This window comes from Melospiza georgiana, chromosome Z, assembly GCF_028018845.1.
Source record: "Melospiza georgiana isolate bMelGeo1 chromosome Z, bMelGeo1.pri, whole genome shotgun sequence".
Lineage (NCBI taxonomy): Eukaryota > Metazoa > Chordata > Aves > Passeriformes > Passerellidae > Melospiza > Melospiza georgiana.
This window is the reverse complement of record NC_080465.1, coordinates 54,148,668-54,169,864: the sequence shown is the minus strand read 5'-3', so window position 1 is coordinate 54,169,864 and position 21,197 is coordinate 54,148,668. Positions and strand designations below refer to the sequence as shown.

General features: G+C 39.8%; 1 protein-coding gene across 1 annotated transcript; it reads left to right on the top strand.

The window, feature by feature from the left end:
* The first annotated feature begins 393 nt into the window (after positions 1 to 393).
* Positions 394 to 21,168, top strand: DCP2 (decapping mRNA 2). The gene is made up of 11 exons (XM_058044302.1): positions 394 to 478; positions 5,662 to 5,813; positions 7,399 to 7,526; positions 7,937 to 8,035; positions 9,405 to 9,557; positions 11,160 to 11,272; positions 11,380 to 11,487; positions 12,217 to 12,340; positions 12,859 to 12,969; positions 14,648 to 14,699; positions 15,364 to 21,168. The coding sequence occupies exons 1-11, from the start codon at positions 426 to 428 to the stop codon at positions 15,525 to 15,527; spliced, it is 1,257 nt and encodes a 418-aa protein (XP_057900285.1). The 5' UTR covers positions 394 to 425; the 3' UTR covers positions 15,528 to 21,168.
* The last annotated feature ends 29 nt before the right edge of the window (positions 21,169 to 21,197 follow it).

Here is a 21,197-nt window from a genome sequence, read left to right as displayed (position 1 = left end):
CTCCGGACTAAACAGGCCCAGCTCCCGCTGCCCTTCCTCACAAGGCAGAGATGCCCCACACCATCCTCATCTTCATGGCCTCTGCTGGACCCCCTCCCGCGGCTCCCTGTGCTGAGGAGCCCAGAGCCGGACACAGCACCCCAGCTGTGCCTCACCGCTGTCCCGTTCCTTGACCCGGCGCGCCGCGTTATCAGAGCGCTCGCAGTAACCCCGCCCCGCGCCACCCATTGGCAGCCCGCGATCACCTGAGCACGCCGGTCCCACCCCGCGCCCCGCCTCATTGGCCGCCGTTCCGCTAGTGGCGGGCGCCGATTGGCCCCGGCAGCCGCCGCTCTACCGCCCCCCCCCCCCCCGCAGCGCGGCCCCGCCCTCGCCGCTTCCCTGCGTCCCGGCCTCTGCCGCGTCGGGATGAGCCGCGCTTCCCCATGGAGACCAAACGGGCCGAGATCCCCAGCAGCGTCCTGGACGACCTATGCAGGTACGGCCGTGGGGCGGGGGCGGCCCCGGGGCTGCCGTGCCGCTGCTGCCGGAGGGCGCGAAGGGCGCCTGACCCTGCCCGCGCCCGGGGCGCGGGGCCCGGGAAGCTCGAGACGCTGCGGGGGTGCGGGGCCGCCCGGGCCGAGGGGCAGCTCTGGCCGTCCCGCGCCCGCCGGGAGGCGGAAGGACGAGGCTCGGCCCGTTCCCCCCGAGCCCGAGGCTCCGCCCTCCCCATGGAATCCGTCCTGGAAGGGCGGGAAGCCTGCCCGCGGCACCCTGTGGACCGGGTGTGGGGCTGCCCCGGCGGCGGGCCGGGAGCCGGGCGCACGGTGGAAGTGGAAGAACATTGTTTGTGGGGATTTCTTGCGCGGTTTGGGCCGGAAAAGGTAGAGCTGCGTCGGCGGTTTTTGCGCAGGTGAAAGAAGAGCTGGAAGCGTGGGGCTGGCGTGACGTGTAGCCGAGCACTGAGGTGGTACTCGGTGCTCCGAGGTCTGGTTTCGTTGGAAGGGGGTGGGAAGCTTTGGAAGAGGTGTCAGGGAGTCCCTTCTGGTGAGTTACCTCTGCTGGAAGGGAACGTGCCAGCGGGCGGAAAGGGAAGAGCCACACGGAAACCTTGCGGTGCGAAGCTGCCCTCTCCTGCTTGTCCGTTCTTTCAGAGTGAAATGCTTTTCATGTTCCAGGGGCTTTGCGGTTGAATTTTCATAAAGCGTGGATTCTCTAAAAGGGCCAAGTTGCGTTTTCCCCCCTACAGTCTCAACTTCTGATCGTCTGTGGTGTAGCCCTTAAAACTTTGTGATTTGTCTGACATCCCCAGAATGTGATGACACAAACTGCATGTGATATTTGGCATGAAATAATCCTTCTATTTTACCACCTCCAAGAGACTCCTTATGAGGTATTTATGTAAAAGAGGGAAAGGTTAGTGAAGAGGAAAGACACCCCACTTACTGTAATTACGGTTTTCAAGTGAGTGAAAATGTTTAGAAGTGAGAATACCACAGGAGGGTAGAACTGTCCTACTCAGTATTGTTTTGCATTTGTCTAATGCAAGAGTCAGTTAGATAGACATGTAAATTTTCAATTCCCTAAATCTGGCCTCTGAAGCATGCTTGTGTTTCCATTGTGTCTCCTTTGGGCTCCCTGCAGAGAGAGGAACTTGCCTCTCAGATCCCTGTTCACATGCGACACAAGATTTAAGACTTCTTCAGAAAATCTAGAGAGGAATTCCAGTTATTACAAAACCGATACAGCCTATTTTAGTGTCACTTCGGTGGGGTGACTGATAGAAGGGCGCATGAGTGTTTGAATCTTACATTGTGATAGGATCAGTCCCAGTGTCTTACCATGTTTCTTTGAGATACTGTCATCTTCTGTCTTAAAAATGGTGTTTTGTATTGTAATTCTATTGATGTTATAAATGTGTTATAAAAATAGCTGTAGTTTCGTACATTCTTCAATCTATATGTGATATTAGTGGGAATTTTGCTAGAAAGTGATTTTTCCTACTCAGTTACTGGGTATTGTTAAATAATAAGTTACAGGTATCCACGTCCCTATTTTTCATGCTGCCTTGTGCTATGGAGTTGTTTAACTGAGTAAAGAAGTGGATGTGCAGGGACATAATGTGGGTTTAGCAGCTTCTTGAAACTGTCTTGTAAGCAAGTACTTTTACTCTATCTTTTGACTTCCAGACTGTGGTTGGTTCACCTTGCTCAAGTGGCCAGATGCTCACCCAGCCACACACACAAAAAAAAAATTTGAAAAAGATATTTTTCTGCATCCTTGTTTTTCCGAGGGAAACTTCATGTCAGCTTCATCCTTTCATTCTCTACTCTCCTCTACCTCCTCCATTGCGAACAGCTCGGGATGGGGAGTGGGGGTTGTGGTCAGTCTGTAACAATCCTCTCTGGGGCTGCTTCACTCTTATGCTTTGCCCCTGCTCCTGCGTGGGATCACACCCACGGGCTAAGGGTCCTTCAGGAATATCCATCTGCTCCAGCACGTGATACTCCACAGGCTGTAGGATGCACATCTCCTCTTCCTTTTTCTTCTCCAGCTTTGGTGTTTGCACTACCGTTTCATGCTGGTTTTTTCACTTCCTCTGCCTGTCTGGTATTTTTGTCCTTATAATATACTTCCTCACAGGCACCACCATCTCAGCTGCTGCCTCCAGCTGTGTCCCACAGTGTGTCCAGCATTAGCCCATCACTACCAGCACCTGGCAGCTGCACCTAGAGATGCCTGTTTTAGCTCTTCAGTCACTCCAAGTAACTTAGAAGTTAACTTTTTGATTAATAAGTATCATTGTACTTGGCTTTGCTATTGTTCTCTAAGCCTGGCATATCCTTACTTTTCTTTGATACTGCTGCATATTTTATCTTTAGATTTATGTTCAGCTGCAGTGCTGGGGCAAGAAAATATCATCAGGTAGATGTAATGTAGGCTTTTAAGTTTTTATCTTTTAGCTACAGCAGCTTTATAGATAAGAGCAGAGCCTTCAAAAGAAATTGGGAGTGGTAGTGCCAATTGAAAATTGGGAAGTGGTAAAATGTTGATGTGAATAAGGTTATTTATGCAAGGGAGAATCATGGAGTGCTTTGGGTTGAAGGGACCTTAAAGATAATCTCATCCCAGCCCCTCTGCCAAAAGCAGGGATGCCTTCTAGACCAGGTTGCTACTGAACACTTCCAGGGACAGGCCATCCACAACTTCTCTGGGCAGTGTGTGCCTGTGCCTCATGACCCTCACAGTGAAGAATTTTTTTCCTGTTACCTAAACCTTCCCTTTTTCTCTTTCCCCCTTGTCCTGTCATTATGACATAGTAAAAAGCCTCTCTCCAGCTCTCTTTACCCCCCTGACATCCTGGAAGGCCTCAGAGAAGACTTGCTCCAGCAGGTCCCCATCCTGTTTTATTGGGGTTCCAACAGCTGGACACATTGCTTCAGGGGAGGTCTCACCAGAGCAGAATAGAGGGTGAAAATCACCTCCCTCAGTCTGCTGTGCGCACTGTGTTCCGTCAAAAGAATGGGCTGGGAGCTCACAGTGTCCGCTCACGTCAAGATTCTCATCCACCAGCACCCCAAATCCTCCTCCCCAGAGCTGCTCTCCATCCTTTCTCTGATCAGACTCTGTTTACATTGTGCTTGGGATTGTCCCAGCCCAGGCACAGTGCCTTGCACTTGGCTGTGTTGAAATTCAAGAGGTTCACAGAGATTCCTCTTAGGCCTGCCAAGATCTTTAAGGGTATCTGTCCAAGGCCCTTTTTCTGTGTGAAAATTGGATAGGAAGATGAGAAATAAAAGCATAATGAATAAATAAAGCATACAAGGCTACAAACTGAAAAGAGGAATGATAAGGAAGGCAGTAGTGAAAGCCAAACCTGGCCGCTGGTTGATGAGAGGGAGTATAGGAATGTTCATTCCAGCAAGTTTATCTGAGTATGGACCTACTCCTGGAAAACAGGAAAAAAGTGGAGGAATGAGAATGAAAAAATATTTAGACACAGACCTAAGAAATCAGAAGTAGACACAATGACATGAAACAAACTTGTTAATTGCAGTAATTGACCAACTGCCAAGAAACCACAGGCATCATTCTCAGGAATATCTGCCTGGCCTTTGTATCTGGTAGGGTTTTAGACCTGGGGGGATCCCACATGCTGGGTTGAGAGGAGTGCCACAGGAGAGGAGAAGCAGGGGAGGACAAAGGAAAGATAGGCAGAAAGGGATATAGAAGAGTCTGTCTGTAAAACTGGGCAAGTTAGTAACTTCTCTGTCTGACCCTTCTGCTCAAGTGTCACAGACTGTCCTATCTTACATCTTCTTAGTAAATATTTGTTTTTGTCTGGATAATTCCACTCTCTACACTCTGTATATGTGTGCTCCAAGGATGAAGTGACGGCTGCTGATGGGAGCTGGGCAAGGGTGTCAGCTGCTGGAGTGAGGGAGCAGATCTCAGTGCCATCCACTCCCAGGAGGGGGTCTCAGCTCGCAGTGTCTGGGATGGCGATGAGGAGTGTCCTGGAAGCCAGCTTTGTGTGGGGCAGGTGGTGTGAGTGAGGGCAGTGAGGGGCAGAGCCCCCGCAGCAGGACTGTGTCACCGCCAAGCGCTGGGTGGGAGGGGGCAGGTGCCTGCCCAGACCTGTCCCCTGTGCACGTGTTCTCTCCAGCAGACTTCAAACTGGGCCATCTGGTGGGGCAGGACCCGTGAGAGGGGTGTGAGGGTCTGGGATGTGGGCAGGGCTACGGGGTGGAAAAGGAGACCTGTGCTAGTACTTGGGGGACCTGTGAATGTGCCTGGAAGCCTGGGGAGTGTCAGGTGTGTGCCTGCAGCTGTGACCTCCTGCCTCTGTCCTTGGCCAGACTGCCTTAGAGAGGCACCCAGTTCTGAGATCCTGTGACAATTCATACTTGTCAGATTTTAAGTAGAGATACACTGTTTCTGCTTACACCAGTGATATTATGCACTTTGGGAATTCAGCTGGTTGCGCTCAGGAGCTGACTGTCAAAGATCTCCATCAAATTATTTAAGTTCAGTGGGGTGTACAACCGTAAATTTCTAAAAAGGAAGTTCTGCTATTGATACAAATACATAAATAAATAAAGCTTCTTTTGCTTTACTAAAATGAGCTATGACACAGTGCTGCTTGAACTTTTATCTCAGTAACTCTGTATGTGTGCCAGTATCTGGGCTAAACCCAGATTCAGACTGAGGAAATCTGTAGGATCATATTGAATTTTAAAATCTATGTAAATTAATAGTTTACTGTGGTTTTAAGTGAAAACATATAACTATGTTCAACTTGTATCCTGAAAAAAATAGCACTGAAATATCTTATCAGAGTTTGCAGATGTTCTTTAATGGACTTGTAAAAATGCTTTCATTTTTGTAACACAGCGATTTGAGTAGGATGTCTTCAAACTTCCTATTTCACAACAGTAAATTTACTTAGTAGATTGTAATTGATATTTCTGAAAGATCACAATAATCCATTTTCCTTATTAACTTTGAAAGCTGTATTTTACTTAGTGAAAACTTTTTACTGTCCTTTTGGAACATGAGGAGGATCTGGAGGTCTGTCGGTATGTACTAATGGATCAAGAATTGTACTGTTGCAATGTTTTATTGTTAGCCATATTTAAGTCAGTAGATTTGGCTAATCTTACTCTTTTTCTTTCCTGGCAGCCGATTTATTTTGCACATTCCAAGTGAAGAGAGAGACAATGCAATCAGAGTGTGTTTTCAGATTGAACTTGCCCATTGGTTTTATTTGGATTTCTACATGCAAAACACACCAGGATTACCTCAGTGTGGGATAAGAGACTTCGCTAAAGCTGATATCCTTTTTATTACTCTAATTGTTTCCTGTCTGGTGGTAAAGTGCAAACTAAATATTGTTAACAATATTTCGTAGTATGATAATGTCAGTTCATGTGTTAATGATTAGAAGTTAGTATTGCTAGGTATGTGATGTTACTGAGTTCACTGCTTCCATAATTTTGTGGCACCCACAAAAGAGATGTTTCTTGGACTGCTAAAGAACTATGGAAAATGGTCCATTTCTGATGTTTGAGGATTTTTCTTTGCATTCTAGGTTGGTTTCAAGGGTGAGCTGTTGGTGCTCTTCAAACTGAACTCCACAGTTCATTACTTTTCAAGTAACTAGTAACATAAATGTTAAAGTAGTTGAAGGTGGTATGTGTTCTGCCATGGGCAGTGGTATGTATTTGTTGGAAGTTTCTGTAGAGTAGAAACTGCTTTTTACTGAATTCAAATGGTTGGCCTCTGCTTTTTTTGTTGCTTGCAAGGGCTGCTGGAATGTGTACTATCTAGTTCTTGCTAGAGAAAACTTCGTGGCTTTCATCCAGCAAACGTTTTAGTTTTAGCCTTGTCCCATATGTTCTTGATCTAAGATTGAAATATTGCTTCTAACTTTGAGGATAATATTATTCATGCTTTCACTACACAACATACTTATCTGTTAGTTTCCTAATATATATTTACTTTGAAACACTACAGCTTTTAACAGTAAACTGTAAATATATGGTCATATCCTGTTGGTTGATGTTATGCTGTTATTTTATGTGTTTTTAATTAAAAATGTATTTTCAGACCAACAAAATTCTCCTAAATTGTAGGCAGTGCAGAAGAAATGCAGTGTAATAGGTGTTATATGTTCATTATTATTTCCCTTTCTAGCCCGTATTTGCCACAAATATTAGTTCTGCTGTATTGTATTTTTAAGTATTCTACTGTGGAGTGTTTTTTATTGGTAGTATAGTATATGTAATTTGTAATATTAATACTTTGATTAAGGACTTACAGATTTTCTCTCAAAATTTTAGAATTATAGAGGTTGTTTATATTTTCTTGGCATGATGAGTTTTGATAAAGTGTATTAGGATTTCGATTTCTGTAACTATAAGTCATTAAAATGTTTTTTTTTTGGCATAATGAATACTGAAGATAGGATTCTATGCCATAATCTTAACAAATGATTGTGGCAAAAATGTATTCCCATTTATTTCAAGCACAGGAAACTGATTTTTTTTTCTTTCTTGATCACTTCAAAATTAAAAAAATGTGTTTGCAAATAATACATATTCAAAATAACTGTTATGGGGTTACTTTTTCAAAATTACCTTCCCTCAAACAATCAGCCTTGTGCAATCTTTTCTGTTTGTTGGGTTTGGTGTTTTTTTTTTATTTATTTAGATTGCTTTGTATAGGAATTGCTGAATTACTTGATGCACTCTGACTTTCAGTGTTTGGTAGTGGATTATTTGTAATATTTTTTTACTTCCAAGAGAATCTCCTTGAAAGAACTTAGGGGAGGGAGTGTTTAGTCTAAATATCTTTTATATTTGATATGTACTTTGGAACTGGCTGCTTAAGTTTATCTTCCTTAACAGGCTGCTATACTCTTCAATCACTGTCCCTTTTTACTGCCTCAAGGTGAAGATGTGCAAAAGGTTTTAGATGAGTGGAAAGAATACAAAATGGGAGTGCCAACCTATGGTGCAATTATCCTTGATGAGACACTTGAAAATGTGAGTATGGGAATAGTTGTGAAGGACTGTCTAGAGTGAGGGATGGTGTATGCTGGCAGAAGTAGTTCTTTGTTGTTTGCATTTTTCTTCTGAAGAAATTTACACTCACTGTCAGATTCGCAGAGATCTGACAATTAGTTGATATTGGTGGCTGTGTACAGAAATATAATGTGTGAGTCAGTAAACACACTTCTGCATGCTTTCCCTCTGAGATTTTATTTTTTCCTCTGAGTTACATGATTCTGTAAAATATTTCACCATTCTTGGTACAACACAGAAAACCTAATGGTTTCCTTCCTTGAGGCTAACATATTCTTTTGAGAACAAGGGGGATGGTGGAGGGAAGACATTTAATGAAATTGGTTAGAACACCTGCATGTTTGACAGTTGCCTTCCCTTGTATTTTGTAGGTTCTTTTGGTTCAGGGCTATTTAGCAAAATCTGGCTGGGGATTTCCAAAAGGGAAAGTAAATAAAGAAGAGGCACCTCATGACTGTGCTGCTAGAGAAGTAAGTTATATCAACTCCTTTAAAATAAAGAAGTGAAATTTTGCTGAAATCAGGATATATGTGTTGGGTTAAAAGGCACTTTACTTAGGTAATCCTGTTATTGAAATTGTGTGAATAAATAGTCTGTTATTGCAGTCATCTTTTGGTGCCTTTCTGAGTTCCAAAATGGTAATCAAGGTTGAGGTTATATATTAAAATAAAACCAGAAAATGGTATGTTTCACATTCTTTTGCACTAATGTGGTAGATGAAGTGAATGAGTACGCTTTTTAAAGTTCTCTGCTGAACTGTGAATTTACATTTAGGTATTACTTGTGGTGCTTGGGAATTCTTATGTAATTTATGACTTTTGGTGTATTAATTTCAAGGGTCACCATAACTGTGGAGAAATGGGAATTTACCCTGTGTACACTGGTCTGTGTAAAGAGGCTAAAGAGCTGAGTTGGAGGTTGTAGAATGTAATGTAAAAATTGTGCAGAACTTTACTTTTTTATTTTTCAGCTATGCTAATTTTCAGTTATTTTCAGGAACAAGAATCAATATATATTGCAACTAAAATCTGAAAAATAAAATAATCTGTATTTATTGCTCCTGGAGACCTACATATGTAGGGAAGCTGCATATTCAAAATGGCCTGTAAAAGAACATTACTGGTACAAATTCAGTGTTCATTCAACTTAATACATCCAGAGTTTTTGAGAGAGAGAAAAATGAGGGGAAGTAGTATGATGCATTTAGTGTTCTTCAATTTGACTGAATCAGTATCTGAGAAATCACAGGGTTTTGGGGATTTTTTTTGTTTTAAGTATAACTGTCAAGGGTAAACTAAACAGCTACTTCAAGAAGGAGTTGCATGAAGTGTATCTTCCTCTTCACTTCAAGTTATGCCAGCAAACACATTAAAGGGGGCACAGTTACGCTGGGGGAAAAGATATACTAACAATTTATTTTATATCTGAAATAAATCTTTCAACTTCTTTCACTTGAGTCAGGACAGATCTGAAACCATGAGCTGCATCTCTATAAAATCAAATTGAAGAGGTCTTCACTTGGCAGTGCCTACAGAGTTTAGTAGTACCTCAGAAGTTGGTGAGGACTAAGCCCATCCATATTAATAAATTGCTACATGAAGGTGTAGTAGAAATTGTCTCAGCTTTTAACAGGTGCAACAGGTTTGCAGTTTCAGAGAAATTTAAAGCGTGTAGATTCTTTTTCTATTTCTGAGCAAACCTCTATATGTAAAGACTTGTTTTTCCCGGCAACTTTCATGAATATATCTGAAAAATAGTCATTCCTTTGCTTGGGGTAATAGGTTGTGTAAAGGATAACTCTGAATACACACACACTAATTTCATCTAAAAACTTCTCAGGTGTTTGAAGAAACTGGGTTTGACATAAAAGATTATATCTGCAAAGAGGACTACATTGAGCTGCGAATCAATGATCAGTTAGCACGGCTGTACATCATTCCTGGAGTTCCCAAGAACACCAAATTCAACCCTAAAACTAGAAGGGAAATTCGGGTATGTGCTACCTTGTCTGAATCTGTAGGAACTTTGCAGAAGTTGCTTTTTAAAGCCAGAAGTGTGTAAAATAATGAACCCACTAAGCACAATGAGCACCTTAAGTGCTAGGTACCAGTGGCATCTCTGCACTGTAGGGTTTTGTGTTGACTTCTTGCAGCTCAACTGCAAGTCTGATACTTGAACATCTGTCTGACATCTCCATTCATCATGAAAAGACAATAGAGCATGTTGCTAAAATACAATTCTTGTCTTCTGTGGGTGGTATATATATTAATAATTTCATATTATTCCTAGTTACGGATGCAAATGTAGCTATGCATTCTCAAGTTGTAATTATTAGCTGGGGACATGCAAAAGCCTACATATCAAAAGGACAAACTAAGGATTGTTTTCTTTTTTTCATGTCTAATACTTTCAGATTTAAAAAATAAGGAGGAAGTTGGGAAGGGGGCAGAAAAAGGGAACTATTTTGGATGTACCATTGTGTGCTTTTAAAAGGTATTATGAAAGCCAAAGACCAAGGCTCTGATAGCAACTTGTTGGAACCTTTGTCAGTGGTATCTGTAATCTTTGAAGTTTGATTTTTTTTTTTCCCTTTATGACAATTCAGTTCAAAACAGCTATATTTCCATGCAGACTGTGTCACTAAACAGGGCATCTTGCTTTCTAAATAAAGAAATTTGAGTGGACGGGACTTAATTTCTTGCATTTGAGACCTCTTTTTTTTTAAATATGACATAAGACGAAATTTGAGGTTTTTTAAAAATATACAATAAATATGGTACTTTGTAGAACAGTGACCATATGTGTGGGAATGTTCAAGAGTTCTTGCAATGACAGAGTTTTGAAATTTTGTCTTCGTCTGATCTAATGCCACCGGGCAGGCTGATTTTATACTCCCTGTAGAACTATATTGAAGACTTGTTAGGTTTGTAACTTATTTCCATAATTTGCATCTTGTTTGGACCTGAGGCTTTCTGAGTAGATTCTATGATGGCAAATCTCATGTGGGTTCTATGCTGTCTGTGGTCAGAATTCCTGATTTTGTTCCCCATTCTGCTAAGTATATATAGTCTTAACTATTAAAACTATAACATATAGTTTTAATAGTTAAACACAATAACACAAATCCTATCCTATCGCCATGTTTCTTTTTCTTTTGTAACAAAACCTGAAACGTTACTGTCAAGCTAAACACCCTTCTTATTTTTGAATGGGTATTGGTGGTCCAGTATTGATCACACTTTAAGTAAAAAGTTTTTGAAAGTTATTCAAAGCCTGTACATTTATTTATGGCATTCTGTGTGCAGTGGTTTGGTTGATTTGTTTATGACACTCTTATTCAGACTTTAGTTGCTGATTAATACCTTTCATATTTTAGGTGCGATATCATGCAATTTTGTGCTTTACCATCTGCTACTGTAGTGGCAGTCGGAAGAGTTAATTAACCTTTTGTGAAAAATGCTGTTGTGGCCCATTAATTTAAGTCTTTCATGGTAATTTTTTAATTAAGGGAAATAATTGTGGCTGATACACATTTGTAAAATTCTGCTATGGCTACAATAGAGGGCATTTTTATTTTATTTCTTGTTTTTCTAGAATATTGAGTGGTTTTCCATCAACAAACTACCGTGCCACAGAAATGACATGACTCCAAAGTCCAAGCTGGGTTTGGCACCTAACAAATTTTTTATGGCGATTCCCTTCATCAGGTATGTTTGAGATGAGGCAAATGCTAGGCCAGGGTCTTTCAGACAGTTTTAAATTCTTTAGATTTGTTTTGGTAAGTAGATCTTGTTGTACTACTCCTTGCTCACAGGCCGTTGAGGGAATGGATTTCCCGAAGGAATGGAGATTCCTCAGGCAGTGACAATGGTTTTTCATCTGCAGGGAGCACACCCTCTAAGCCCAACTTGGAAAAAGCTAGGTAAGAACCAGGTCAGTTTAACATCTCTATATTCTTTCTTACAAAACACTGGTCATACAAATATGACAATATTATACAATGACAATTATATACAATACTGCTTGTCCTTTTTCTCCAAGGATTTGTGTTCGAGTAATAGCTAAATAACAGAAAAATTAACATAGATGTATATCGTAGACTTGTAAGTAAGGTTAAAAGTTAATTAATGTGTTGATACACAGGTGTCAGAACTGAGATTATTTCCTCAGTCTTGTTTGGGGGAATCAAAAAAAACCAGAAGCTTAAGCAAGTAGATAACTTCCAGTGCTTCAACTTCAATATTTTTGGCCCTTCTGCACAGGAAAAGTAGGACTCCCCAAAGGACTGTAAAGTAGTCTAAGAAGTGCTAGATAAAACCTGTGGGAACCAGTAGAGGAACATGTCCTGCTGGCTTTAGATTCAGCTGAGTGAAAAGTGGTAGAGCAAATGTTGAAACCTGTAGTCCCTATGAGAGGACTTAATAATTTGAGCCAGGGCAACACCAACACTGAGAACAACAGGACAGATGTTAATGTGGACTTGGCCTCTTGTCTGTGGAGAGTGCTAATGGCAGTGAGCACTATTAGAGTTTCCATACAGGTTACTTAAGATTGTCTTCCACATTGTTCTCAGTAACTTTTTTCATATTTGTCTTCTGCTCTCAGTAGATTTGAAGTTGTGTTGTAACCTGTCTTTGTTTTCCTGTACTAGATCCAAACTTCGCTGTAGTCAACAGGTGTTTACAGATGGCTTTTCAGGAGAGCACTTGGTGAAGCCAAAACAGCAACAGAAGCCATATAATCATCCTGAGGTGTCTGAAGTTTTGAAAGTAAAGGTAGGTTGTTTGTTAGGCAAGCATATACATCTGGACTATTTAAAACAGATATCTTTGGTCTTAAAGGTTTCCTCTCTAGGACAAAACCAGTGAATTTCATCTCCAGAGAATGCAAAATTAGAGTGGGGGAATATTCTTGGGAATTTTTTGATTTATCTCACACTAGAGGGGGTGGTATCAGCAATTGTGGTGTTTCATGTACAGATAGTAATTAGTCATTGCCATTTTGCTAGTATCTCTAGTATATCTGCATCAGTGCATGGAAATTCACTGAACTCAATTAATTGTGAAATAATTCATACTGAGTGCAAGAGGGAATGAATAACAGTTGATGGCTCTGTAGCTTGAGTGTATATTTGGTTAATTTCAGTGGGCTTCAGTTTTTCTGCAAAAGAAAGTGTTTACATGTTTTGAAGTTACTTGGAGGGGAGTTTTAGTTACTAAGTAGGAAATGTCAATGCAATTATGTCCAATTCTGCCATTTAAACTCTTCCCTCTACTTGTTTTGAACTTAACAGCAGAGTCAGAGTGTGAAGAACAATGGCAGAAAGCAAAATCAAGACACTTCCAGCCAAAAGAAGCGAACAAATGGACTGCACAGTCAACCAGTTAAGCAAAACCATACCTTGGTAAGAAACATGTAGTGTCTGTGTCTGTAGTAGGTTCCAGTAATGCTTAACAAATGGCCAGGGCAATGTCCTGCTGAAACAAAGTAAAGTGCCTATCTATCAAGAGTATGTTTGTATTTGATCATGTTTGATCCATGTTTGGTCAGAGTATTTGATCCATGTTTGCAGATGTATAACATTTCTTACCTTGTATGCATAGACATCTATAAACAAATATACTAAATTTCAAAGTTTGCGTTTTAGAAGTAATTTTAGCTGTTGAAAATTTGTCAGCTGTTTCAGTACACAATCCTGCAGCTTTCCAGGTTCCTGTCATGTAAAAGCCTTCTGTGATGTGTACACATCTTATTTATTCATGTGTGATGTCTTACTGTAAGCATGGGGTTTTGTTATGAAGCACTTAGAAAGTGGTGATATAAATAGTTATTATTTCCCTTCTCTCCAGCAAGAAATGTTGAGACACAGTCTTGGCTTGGATGCCAGAATCTCATATAGTTTTTCAATCATACAGTACAGCTGGTTACAGCAGTTTGTAAATTCCAGTGTCACACTGTGTTTTACTTTCCCTTGCAGTTACTAGTTGTGTTTGTCCAGTTCTCAGTGGGAACTGACTCACTGGGCTATGCTCTCTCTTATAGTGGAATGTGCTTTTGATTCCCTGTTTTTTATGGCTCTTCAGTATACTTTGCTGACTCTTGTGCATCTGTGAGCCCCCAGATCTCTGTGCAGCTCAGATCTGGTTTGTCCAGACTTTAGTTTCTCTTGTTTACAGGCTTTAAACTAGATTCTTCCCATTCTGGTTTGGGGTTATTGCCTTCTTTCTCTTACTCATGTAAACATACAGAAATGGTAAACTTGTCCTAAAATCCTTACTGCAGCAAGAAGTTATTAGTTATGTTTGAGTCTGAGTGTCGAAGAGTGAATTGACTCCCCAGAAATTTAGATGAATAGGAAAAAACTGTAATGGTAATCTGTAAGATCTTCATGGAGATAACTGTTAATGCTCCACAGTTGCTTTGCAGGCTTTTCACAAACTTTTCTGAATATTTTTTTCCTGTTTCACTTGTCTTTTCATGATGGTCAGTCTTTTGAAGTTTAAATATTTTGAGTCCAGTGATAATTTACTGATGTAACTTGAAGGCCAGGAAACTTCTAATTTGCAGACAGTGCAAAGAGCCATATTTTTTTTGTATTTGTGTACTTAGAGCACCAATATCTGGGGTTAAAGCAGTTCCTCCCTGGAGAGTTTTGAGTTTGCGTCTCTAAAGCATGTTAATTTAATTGGCAGTAGCAGCGTGTCTGCAAATACATTCCCCTTGCCTCTTTTGGGACAAACTCATTGAAGAACGGGCTTATGCATGCACAATGTTGATTGCACACCATCATATGCAAGACCTTTCTGTCTTAAAACAGTTAGAAAGTATTCAAAATTTTCTTCCAAAAGTCTGCATGTTAGAAATGTTTTAGTGACTGTTAAAAGGTTGCATGATTCTGAAAGACTTATTTAAAGGACGTTTTGCTACCTTAAGTAATGTGACAGAACTAACGCTGAGTTAGAGGTAAAATAATTCAGACATGAGGTGTGTCAAAGCAAACTAGCATGCCTGTTAGATGATGCTTAAATATAATGCCATTTCTTTATCAAAAATGTGTAATGTATGGTCATTCTCTTCACCAGAAATGTGAAAAAAAGCTTAATCCAAGAAGACTTCAAGATAACTTTGAAACAGGCAAGTGCAGTCAGAATTTTCATCCACTGTTCTGTACTACAGGCTGAAGGCACCTGAATAATGATGGTTGAGGGCTTTTCCTCATGCCAGCCTTCCAAATCTTATAAAGCCATTTTTACAAGGTAGTCTGAGGTTTTGTTTGTTTTTTAATGAAAAATATACTGTTTCATGTTGGTCTTTGATACACCAGGTGGCTGAGTGAAAAAGTAACTAAAAGCTAGTTTAGAAAAATAGCATCTGAGTCAGCACATTGCTGGTAATTGAGTGTATTTTAAGGCTTTCTGTCCCGCTTGTAATAAGCTGCAGCAGAGTGCATACAGTTCTTTACTTACTGCTCAGGAAACAGTGCCATGCCATTTCTCCTTGTTAAGAAATGGCTATTGAGAAATTAAACAGTATTATATGTGTAAAATATGTGTATATGTGGCTATTGAAAGTGTTTCCAGATTGCAGTGAATTTGAAGATTTATTCTAGCCTCTAGACAACCTGTAAATATGGCTGGTTTGAGTTACCTTCTTCTGTTTATGACCAAACATACAGGTATTCTTATAAATATTAATTGAATGTATTTTGAGGTATGGCTTTTTACCATTGTTGTTATAGATATTTTTATTGGCAACTGCCCATTTAAAATTTGTTTCATACTTTTTTCTCTTTAAGCAGAAGCAGCATACGAGATGTGTTGCTCCATTGAAGACATGCTGCCAGAACCTGTACATGGACATTCTATGGCATGCAATGGCCATTACAAATTTGTTTTTTCATCAAGAGCTTTCTTGAGTTTCAAGTTTGACCATGATGCCATAATGAAAAGTTTTGACCTCTGACAGCAAACGTGTTAAGAATAAGAATCAGACTTGCCTGTTGCAATTGAGGAGGTTTCTTATCCAGCCTTACTCTTTCTCAGGAGTTTTTAATTTTGTTTTATTTGTTTGTTTTTAAATGCAATGCAGGGACTGACTGCTGGTTTGGAAGGATTTGTTCTCTTTGCAGTATGGGAGTGGCATAGTCAAGTGTTGCACTTTAAATGCAGTCTAGCCTTTGTCCACAAAAGTACCTTTCCAATGTTCAGTTCACTTGTTCCTAGCTGTGCATTAGAGGGCATTCTTTTTACTTGTGTTTTATTTTTTTGTGGTTTTAAAATTTTTTTTTATGGTAACTTGCCGTGTGTTTTGTAGAATGTCACTGACTTTTTTTAACTGTTGGAGTATACCAGCTCGCTAACGTTGTAACGGTTCTGATGTAAATTATTGGACTTGTTTGTCCTTATTTTTTAGAACATTGCAATATTACGCAGTGGCAATGAAACTAATTCTCAGAGGACACTTCTGTCCTAGTGATTTTGAAACCAAGTTGCACATTTCAAACCTAGTCTCAGCCTGTCATCCTTTCTCTGTACTGATTGTTTGCCCCAAATACCTTCCCTCCTTCACACTGATAGTTTTTGCTGGCTGGCAATCACTAGTACTTGAGTCAAATCTATAGCATGTTGAGTTTTTGTACCTACTTTTCCTTGGTCTTTGATAATGACACTCAAACTGGGTAAAACTCAGCCCTTCAAAGTGTCTGACTTAGCTCTTGTGCACTGCCCACAGCTGCATAAGAAGAAGTTACAAAGCAGCTGCTTGTGAAAAAAGAGAAGCTTAAACTTGTCTGTGAGAGGTAACTTGTGTACAATTTATACTGAATGTAAATAAGCCTCTCTAGATCTTTCTGAGTAGGAAGGCAGGTGCATGGGTAACAGAGGCATTGTGTGACACTGAACAGCTTAATCAGGCTTCCAATAACTATTCCAAGGGTGTTCAGTATTGTATCCTGTGCTGTTGTCCTCAGATCTCTTGTGTAGTGTATCTGCTCTGTATATATCCAGTAGTATTGAATTGCACTTGCAGTTAGCATTTAAATGATCTAGCCTCAGTCATTTTCAGCTACAGTGCTTTCTTAGGAAAAACATGAAAGATGGCGTGGGGATGGAGGGGAGGAACAAAAAAACCTGTAAGAGTTGAGGTGATGAGCTGTTACATCACCTGCAGGTTCAGTGGGTTTTGAGCATCTGTGTTGCAGTGGAGAGAAATGCACTGAAATAATTTGTCACAGCAGCTTGTGATAGCAAGCATGTCCCAGATTTAAAAATGGACTTTTCTCTAGAATAGAGGTAATTGATAACTTGATAGGTTGAATGAAATACACCCTTGTAGTGTATCTACATGCACTGAGTTTTTATGCAACTCATATATGTCATCCAAAACCAAAATCCTGGTCTTCCTTCAACCACCCTACTTCATATACCCTACCTAGTGTTTTCCTCAGAAATAGCTTTAGAACTTTCTCCTGGTTTATTCACCTGCCTGGCACCAGGTGATTTGGAACTCTAATGCTGTAATAATTTTGGCCGTGGGAGTGTTCAACTTCTGTATCAGTCAACAGGAGAAATGGACTACAGCATTTCCTCCTTCTGGAGGACAAGAGTTCTGAGGGCCTTGTTTTTCAAGACCAAATTGTGAAATAGCTCAATCTAGCTTTGACTCAGTTTTTTTTATTTTTGTTTTTTCTTAAATGTATCCAAAGGCCATACAATGACAAAGAAGAGTAATTGAGGGTAGGATAATGCTGGAGGAGTTATGTTATTCAGCTTCAGGTGAAAACTAATCTTTAGTTACTTCTTTGTGCTATTTTAGTTGATTTCCCAGCAAAAGTGCCTTTACTCATGGTGAGGCAGAAGTTTGTATCATATCCTGAGGCTGCTACTGCCTGTGGAGCTAATAGGACTCTCCTAAGGCATAATTAAATAACGGGCTGTGGAAATCTTTTTATAAATAAGTTGACTTTTCAGATAAATTATAGATAGTGCTCTGTAAAATAATGGGGATGTTGATGAAACAGTGAACTTGGAGCATCTGTCATCTGTTTGGGAAGTCCTGTCCCAGGCAAGAGGAAGTCTTTAGAACAATGGAAGCATGTTCTATGAATAAGAGATGCTGGCTGCCCTCTGTTTACTGTGTAATTTTTTTCTTCTTAGTGAAAAGTTGGTTCAGTATGAGAGACATTGGTTGCTTCATTAAGCAACCCAAAGTGAAGCTTATACATATGTCATTCATTTTAGTAAACCTAGCCTTAATGTGAGTTGCAAATAAATGTGATAAATATGCAATAACTTACTTCTTTGTATAAGGGTACAGTTTCCTGTAGTAGCATTGCTTTCTGCTTTCTTAGTAAGGTTTATCCTAAAACTATGTAAATGTGGTGGCATGTGATCCACTTGGTGGGCTCCACCATGCCCTGCACCGTGAACATTTTGTTTACTGTTGTTTATGTTCTTATTTCACCATCCCTTTATAATTGTATTTCTCAGTTTAGAAGTACTGTTTACATTATCTTCCATAAAACAGTGAAGAAATAGCAAGTGAGATACAGGCTTTAGTTCTGTGAGTTTTTGCTGTACAGGAGCTAGACACAGGGAAATGGGAACTGTTTGCATGTCCGACTTGAGAGCTGGTGTTGAGATACTTGAAAAACAAACACTGTCAATTTGAGAATGCTGCCATGTTAGGAGTTATTCACATAATGAACGGTCAATCAGTGTTCTTGGAATCAACTTGCAGAGTGAACAAATATTTAGCAAAAAACCCTACAGCTGTGTGGTGCTAGGAATCTGGTACTAGTGTGCAGTTCCTAGTACTACATCAACTCCCTGCTTTAACATGAGGTTTTTAGCATGTCTCCTCAGAGTGCTTCTATACTTTGACCTTGGACTGAAGAGTGGCCTGCCCAGTTAGTTAAGTGGCTGAATTGCTGCTGACTTCAGCTCCTTGATGTACATCCATCATCCGGCTTTTGAAAGTAACTGTGTCTTGCATAGTTTGAAGTCTGGCAACAGTGGTTCTGGGGAGGAGAGGGGGAAGTAGCTTTATTTATTGTACAATCAGAGTATTATTTTTTAACACAATATAAATACTTTAGGCCAAACATGCATAAAGTGTTTCTAATGAAATTTTGAGCCTGATCACTGTTCCAGGCTTCTGTGCTGTGCTTCAACCTTCCTGAACTAATTTAGTAATTTGAGAACAAATTAGTGATTTTTTTTCACCTACCTGTGGCAGTTACAGATGTAACAGTTCCTTTTAAAAACAAGGCAGGCTTTGGGTCTGGCTACTTCTAACATACTTGCTCTCAGATTGTAATTTCAAATAAGAACGCAGTTCTTCCAACCTTTACTTAATGTGGTGATTTGCTTTTGCACTCATGCCATTGTGGTGTGAAGAGCAAAGAGTCTAGATTAAGAATCCAAACTCCACTCTCCTGTGGTGCAAGACAGCACTGCTGCTCCGGGGATAACTGGCTGCCCAGTTGTGGGGTCAGTGGGCTGCTTAATCCTCAGATACTTGGGGTTTTGTTACAAATTCTGAGCAACAGGTTTCTTTTTCAGAGGTAAAGCCAGGTGCCTTCATGTTTGAAGTTAGGAGGTTATATTCTAAATGTGTTAGTAAGCTCATAGTTATTGAGAATTAGTAGATAGTCTCTCTTGTTGATACTGATTTCTGTAAATAAACATTTTAAGTCTTGCACTGTAAATGTTAAATAATCTGGTGCTTATACACAACTTCATAATTTCAAATTGTTTTTGTTATTACAATATTTCACCTTTTGAAACAACCAAAATTATTTAAGATATGGAAAATTTATACAAACTAACTCTGAAGGTGCTTTTACAGTAAATTAGACTTAGAAATTCTTCCATAATAAGTTTTTGTTCATATACATTTATAGCAATAGTGTAGTCAAGAATGGAAGTAGGCTATATGCTAGTATTTGCACTGTTCTTAATCCCATACGTAAGCACTGATAGATGCAGTAGGTTTTGTGCTGTGTGTGCATTTCACTTTTTCATGTAGCTTGTGAACTTAAAAGGAAGTCAACATTAAACAAGAATGACATTGGCCATATTCAAGATTGTACCAGAGGAACTATTCCAGATTGGTAGCAGTACAATAAAACAAAATGCTTGGGGTTTGTCTTTCCATTGAAAATGTTAGGTTTAGCAAGACTTAACTTTTTGTACAGATTCAGCTTTACAGAAACCCTTATCTTTAAAGTGTTCTGAGCTCTGGCTGCTTTTGGGAAGTCAAAAGTATCTTTGAGTCCTCCATCAGTTCTTCTGGGAAAAAAAAAAAGCTTCCTTTTAAGTAATTGTTAACATTTCAGAGAGTACAGAATGTTTAAATTTGGAAAGGTCTCTATGGATTTTAATGAAAACAGAGTATTTTGTAATTTCTAAGCATTTATACTGTTGATCAGAAGAACTAGCTTCTTGTTTCCAGTATGGGTTGCAGTTCAGTGCCTTTAAGAAAATGATTACAGCTCGTGGAGCATTAATCATTTTAAAATAAGGCATTCATAGCTTTTTAAGAAAACACATCCTGCAAACACAGTTCTCTATGACACATTTCCAATAGTGAGAAGAACTTTGCAAATTTTTTAAAGCATGTTTGATCAAGATTACTAAACTGTGGGAATGAAATTTGTATCTTTACTAGTTGGGTACATAATTTTGTTATGCAGAAAATGTATGGAAAACTGCATGATAAAGAGCTCTCAGCAAATACTTCTCACGCCAATACTTGCAACAGAACTCTACTGTGTCTGCATGGCACTGCACTATGTGGAAGTTTAACTTTATCCCTGAGGAGCAGTTTAGCTGGGTTTGCAAGGCACTTTTACCATTAAAAAGCAAAACAGACCCTCCCCAGAAGAAGGTGTGGGGTTGTTAGTTCAGCAGAATGCTCTATTGGTGTTCATGTTCCAGGACCCAGACTTGGGTATTGCTTCCAAACGATGACACTCTTCAGGGCAGCACTGCATGCCTCGCAGAAAACAGGAGCCAGTGCTTTGTGGTGTGGCTCAGGCATGAAGGGTTATGTCTTCCTTCTGTTTGTTAAAGCTCAAGAACTCGATCTGTTTTCCTCTGTGTGTAAGTGGCACATTGTGCTCATTAAGAAGAAAATATGTACAGCTAAAGAGTTAAAATCATTACAGATTTTATACAACTTCCATTATGTTCTTTTGAAGAAAGTTTGCATTAGTCAGCTCTTCAATTGTACTAAGTAGAATCTGTAACTACCTGTAACATCTACTGTACTGATGATTGTGATTTTGTTTGTTATAAATTGATTCAAAACTGAAGCACACCATTTAGAAGACTAAGTTAACATTTTCTTCTATATTGTTATTTTTTCCTCTGTAAAATTAAATTACTTTATAAATAAACATATTGAAGTACTGAAGTATGAATATAAGGATTGCAGTTCATTGTGGAATGTGATGCCTCTGCTGCTGGTACAGGTTATTCTTTCACTGTAGAGTGTTCACGTGTTGCCTTAAACCAGCAGTAATTATATCTCCTCTAGCCAGGTGAGGAAGTTATTTTTTTAAGTCAGCTGTAAAGGTGGATGCCATTCAACACAATGGAAAAAAAAATAAAATGTGTTAGATGAACAGAA

Bases quoted from the DNA above. Each gene is read 5' to 3' on its own strand.
- DCP2 (XM_058044302.1), top strand. From the start codon at position 426: ATGGAGACCAAACGGGCCGAGATCCCCAGCAGCGTCCTGGACGACCTA. The intron at 11,488-12,216 runs GTAAGAACCAGG...TTCCTGTACTAG, and splicing joins CCCAACTTGGAAAAAGCTAG to ATCCAAACTTCGCTGTAGTC. The intron at 14,700-15,363 runs GCAAGTGCAGTC...CTCTTTAAGCAG, and splicing joins TCAAGATAACTTTGAAACAG to AAGCAGCATACGAGATGTGT.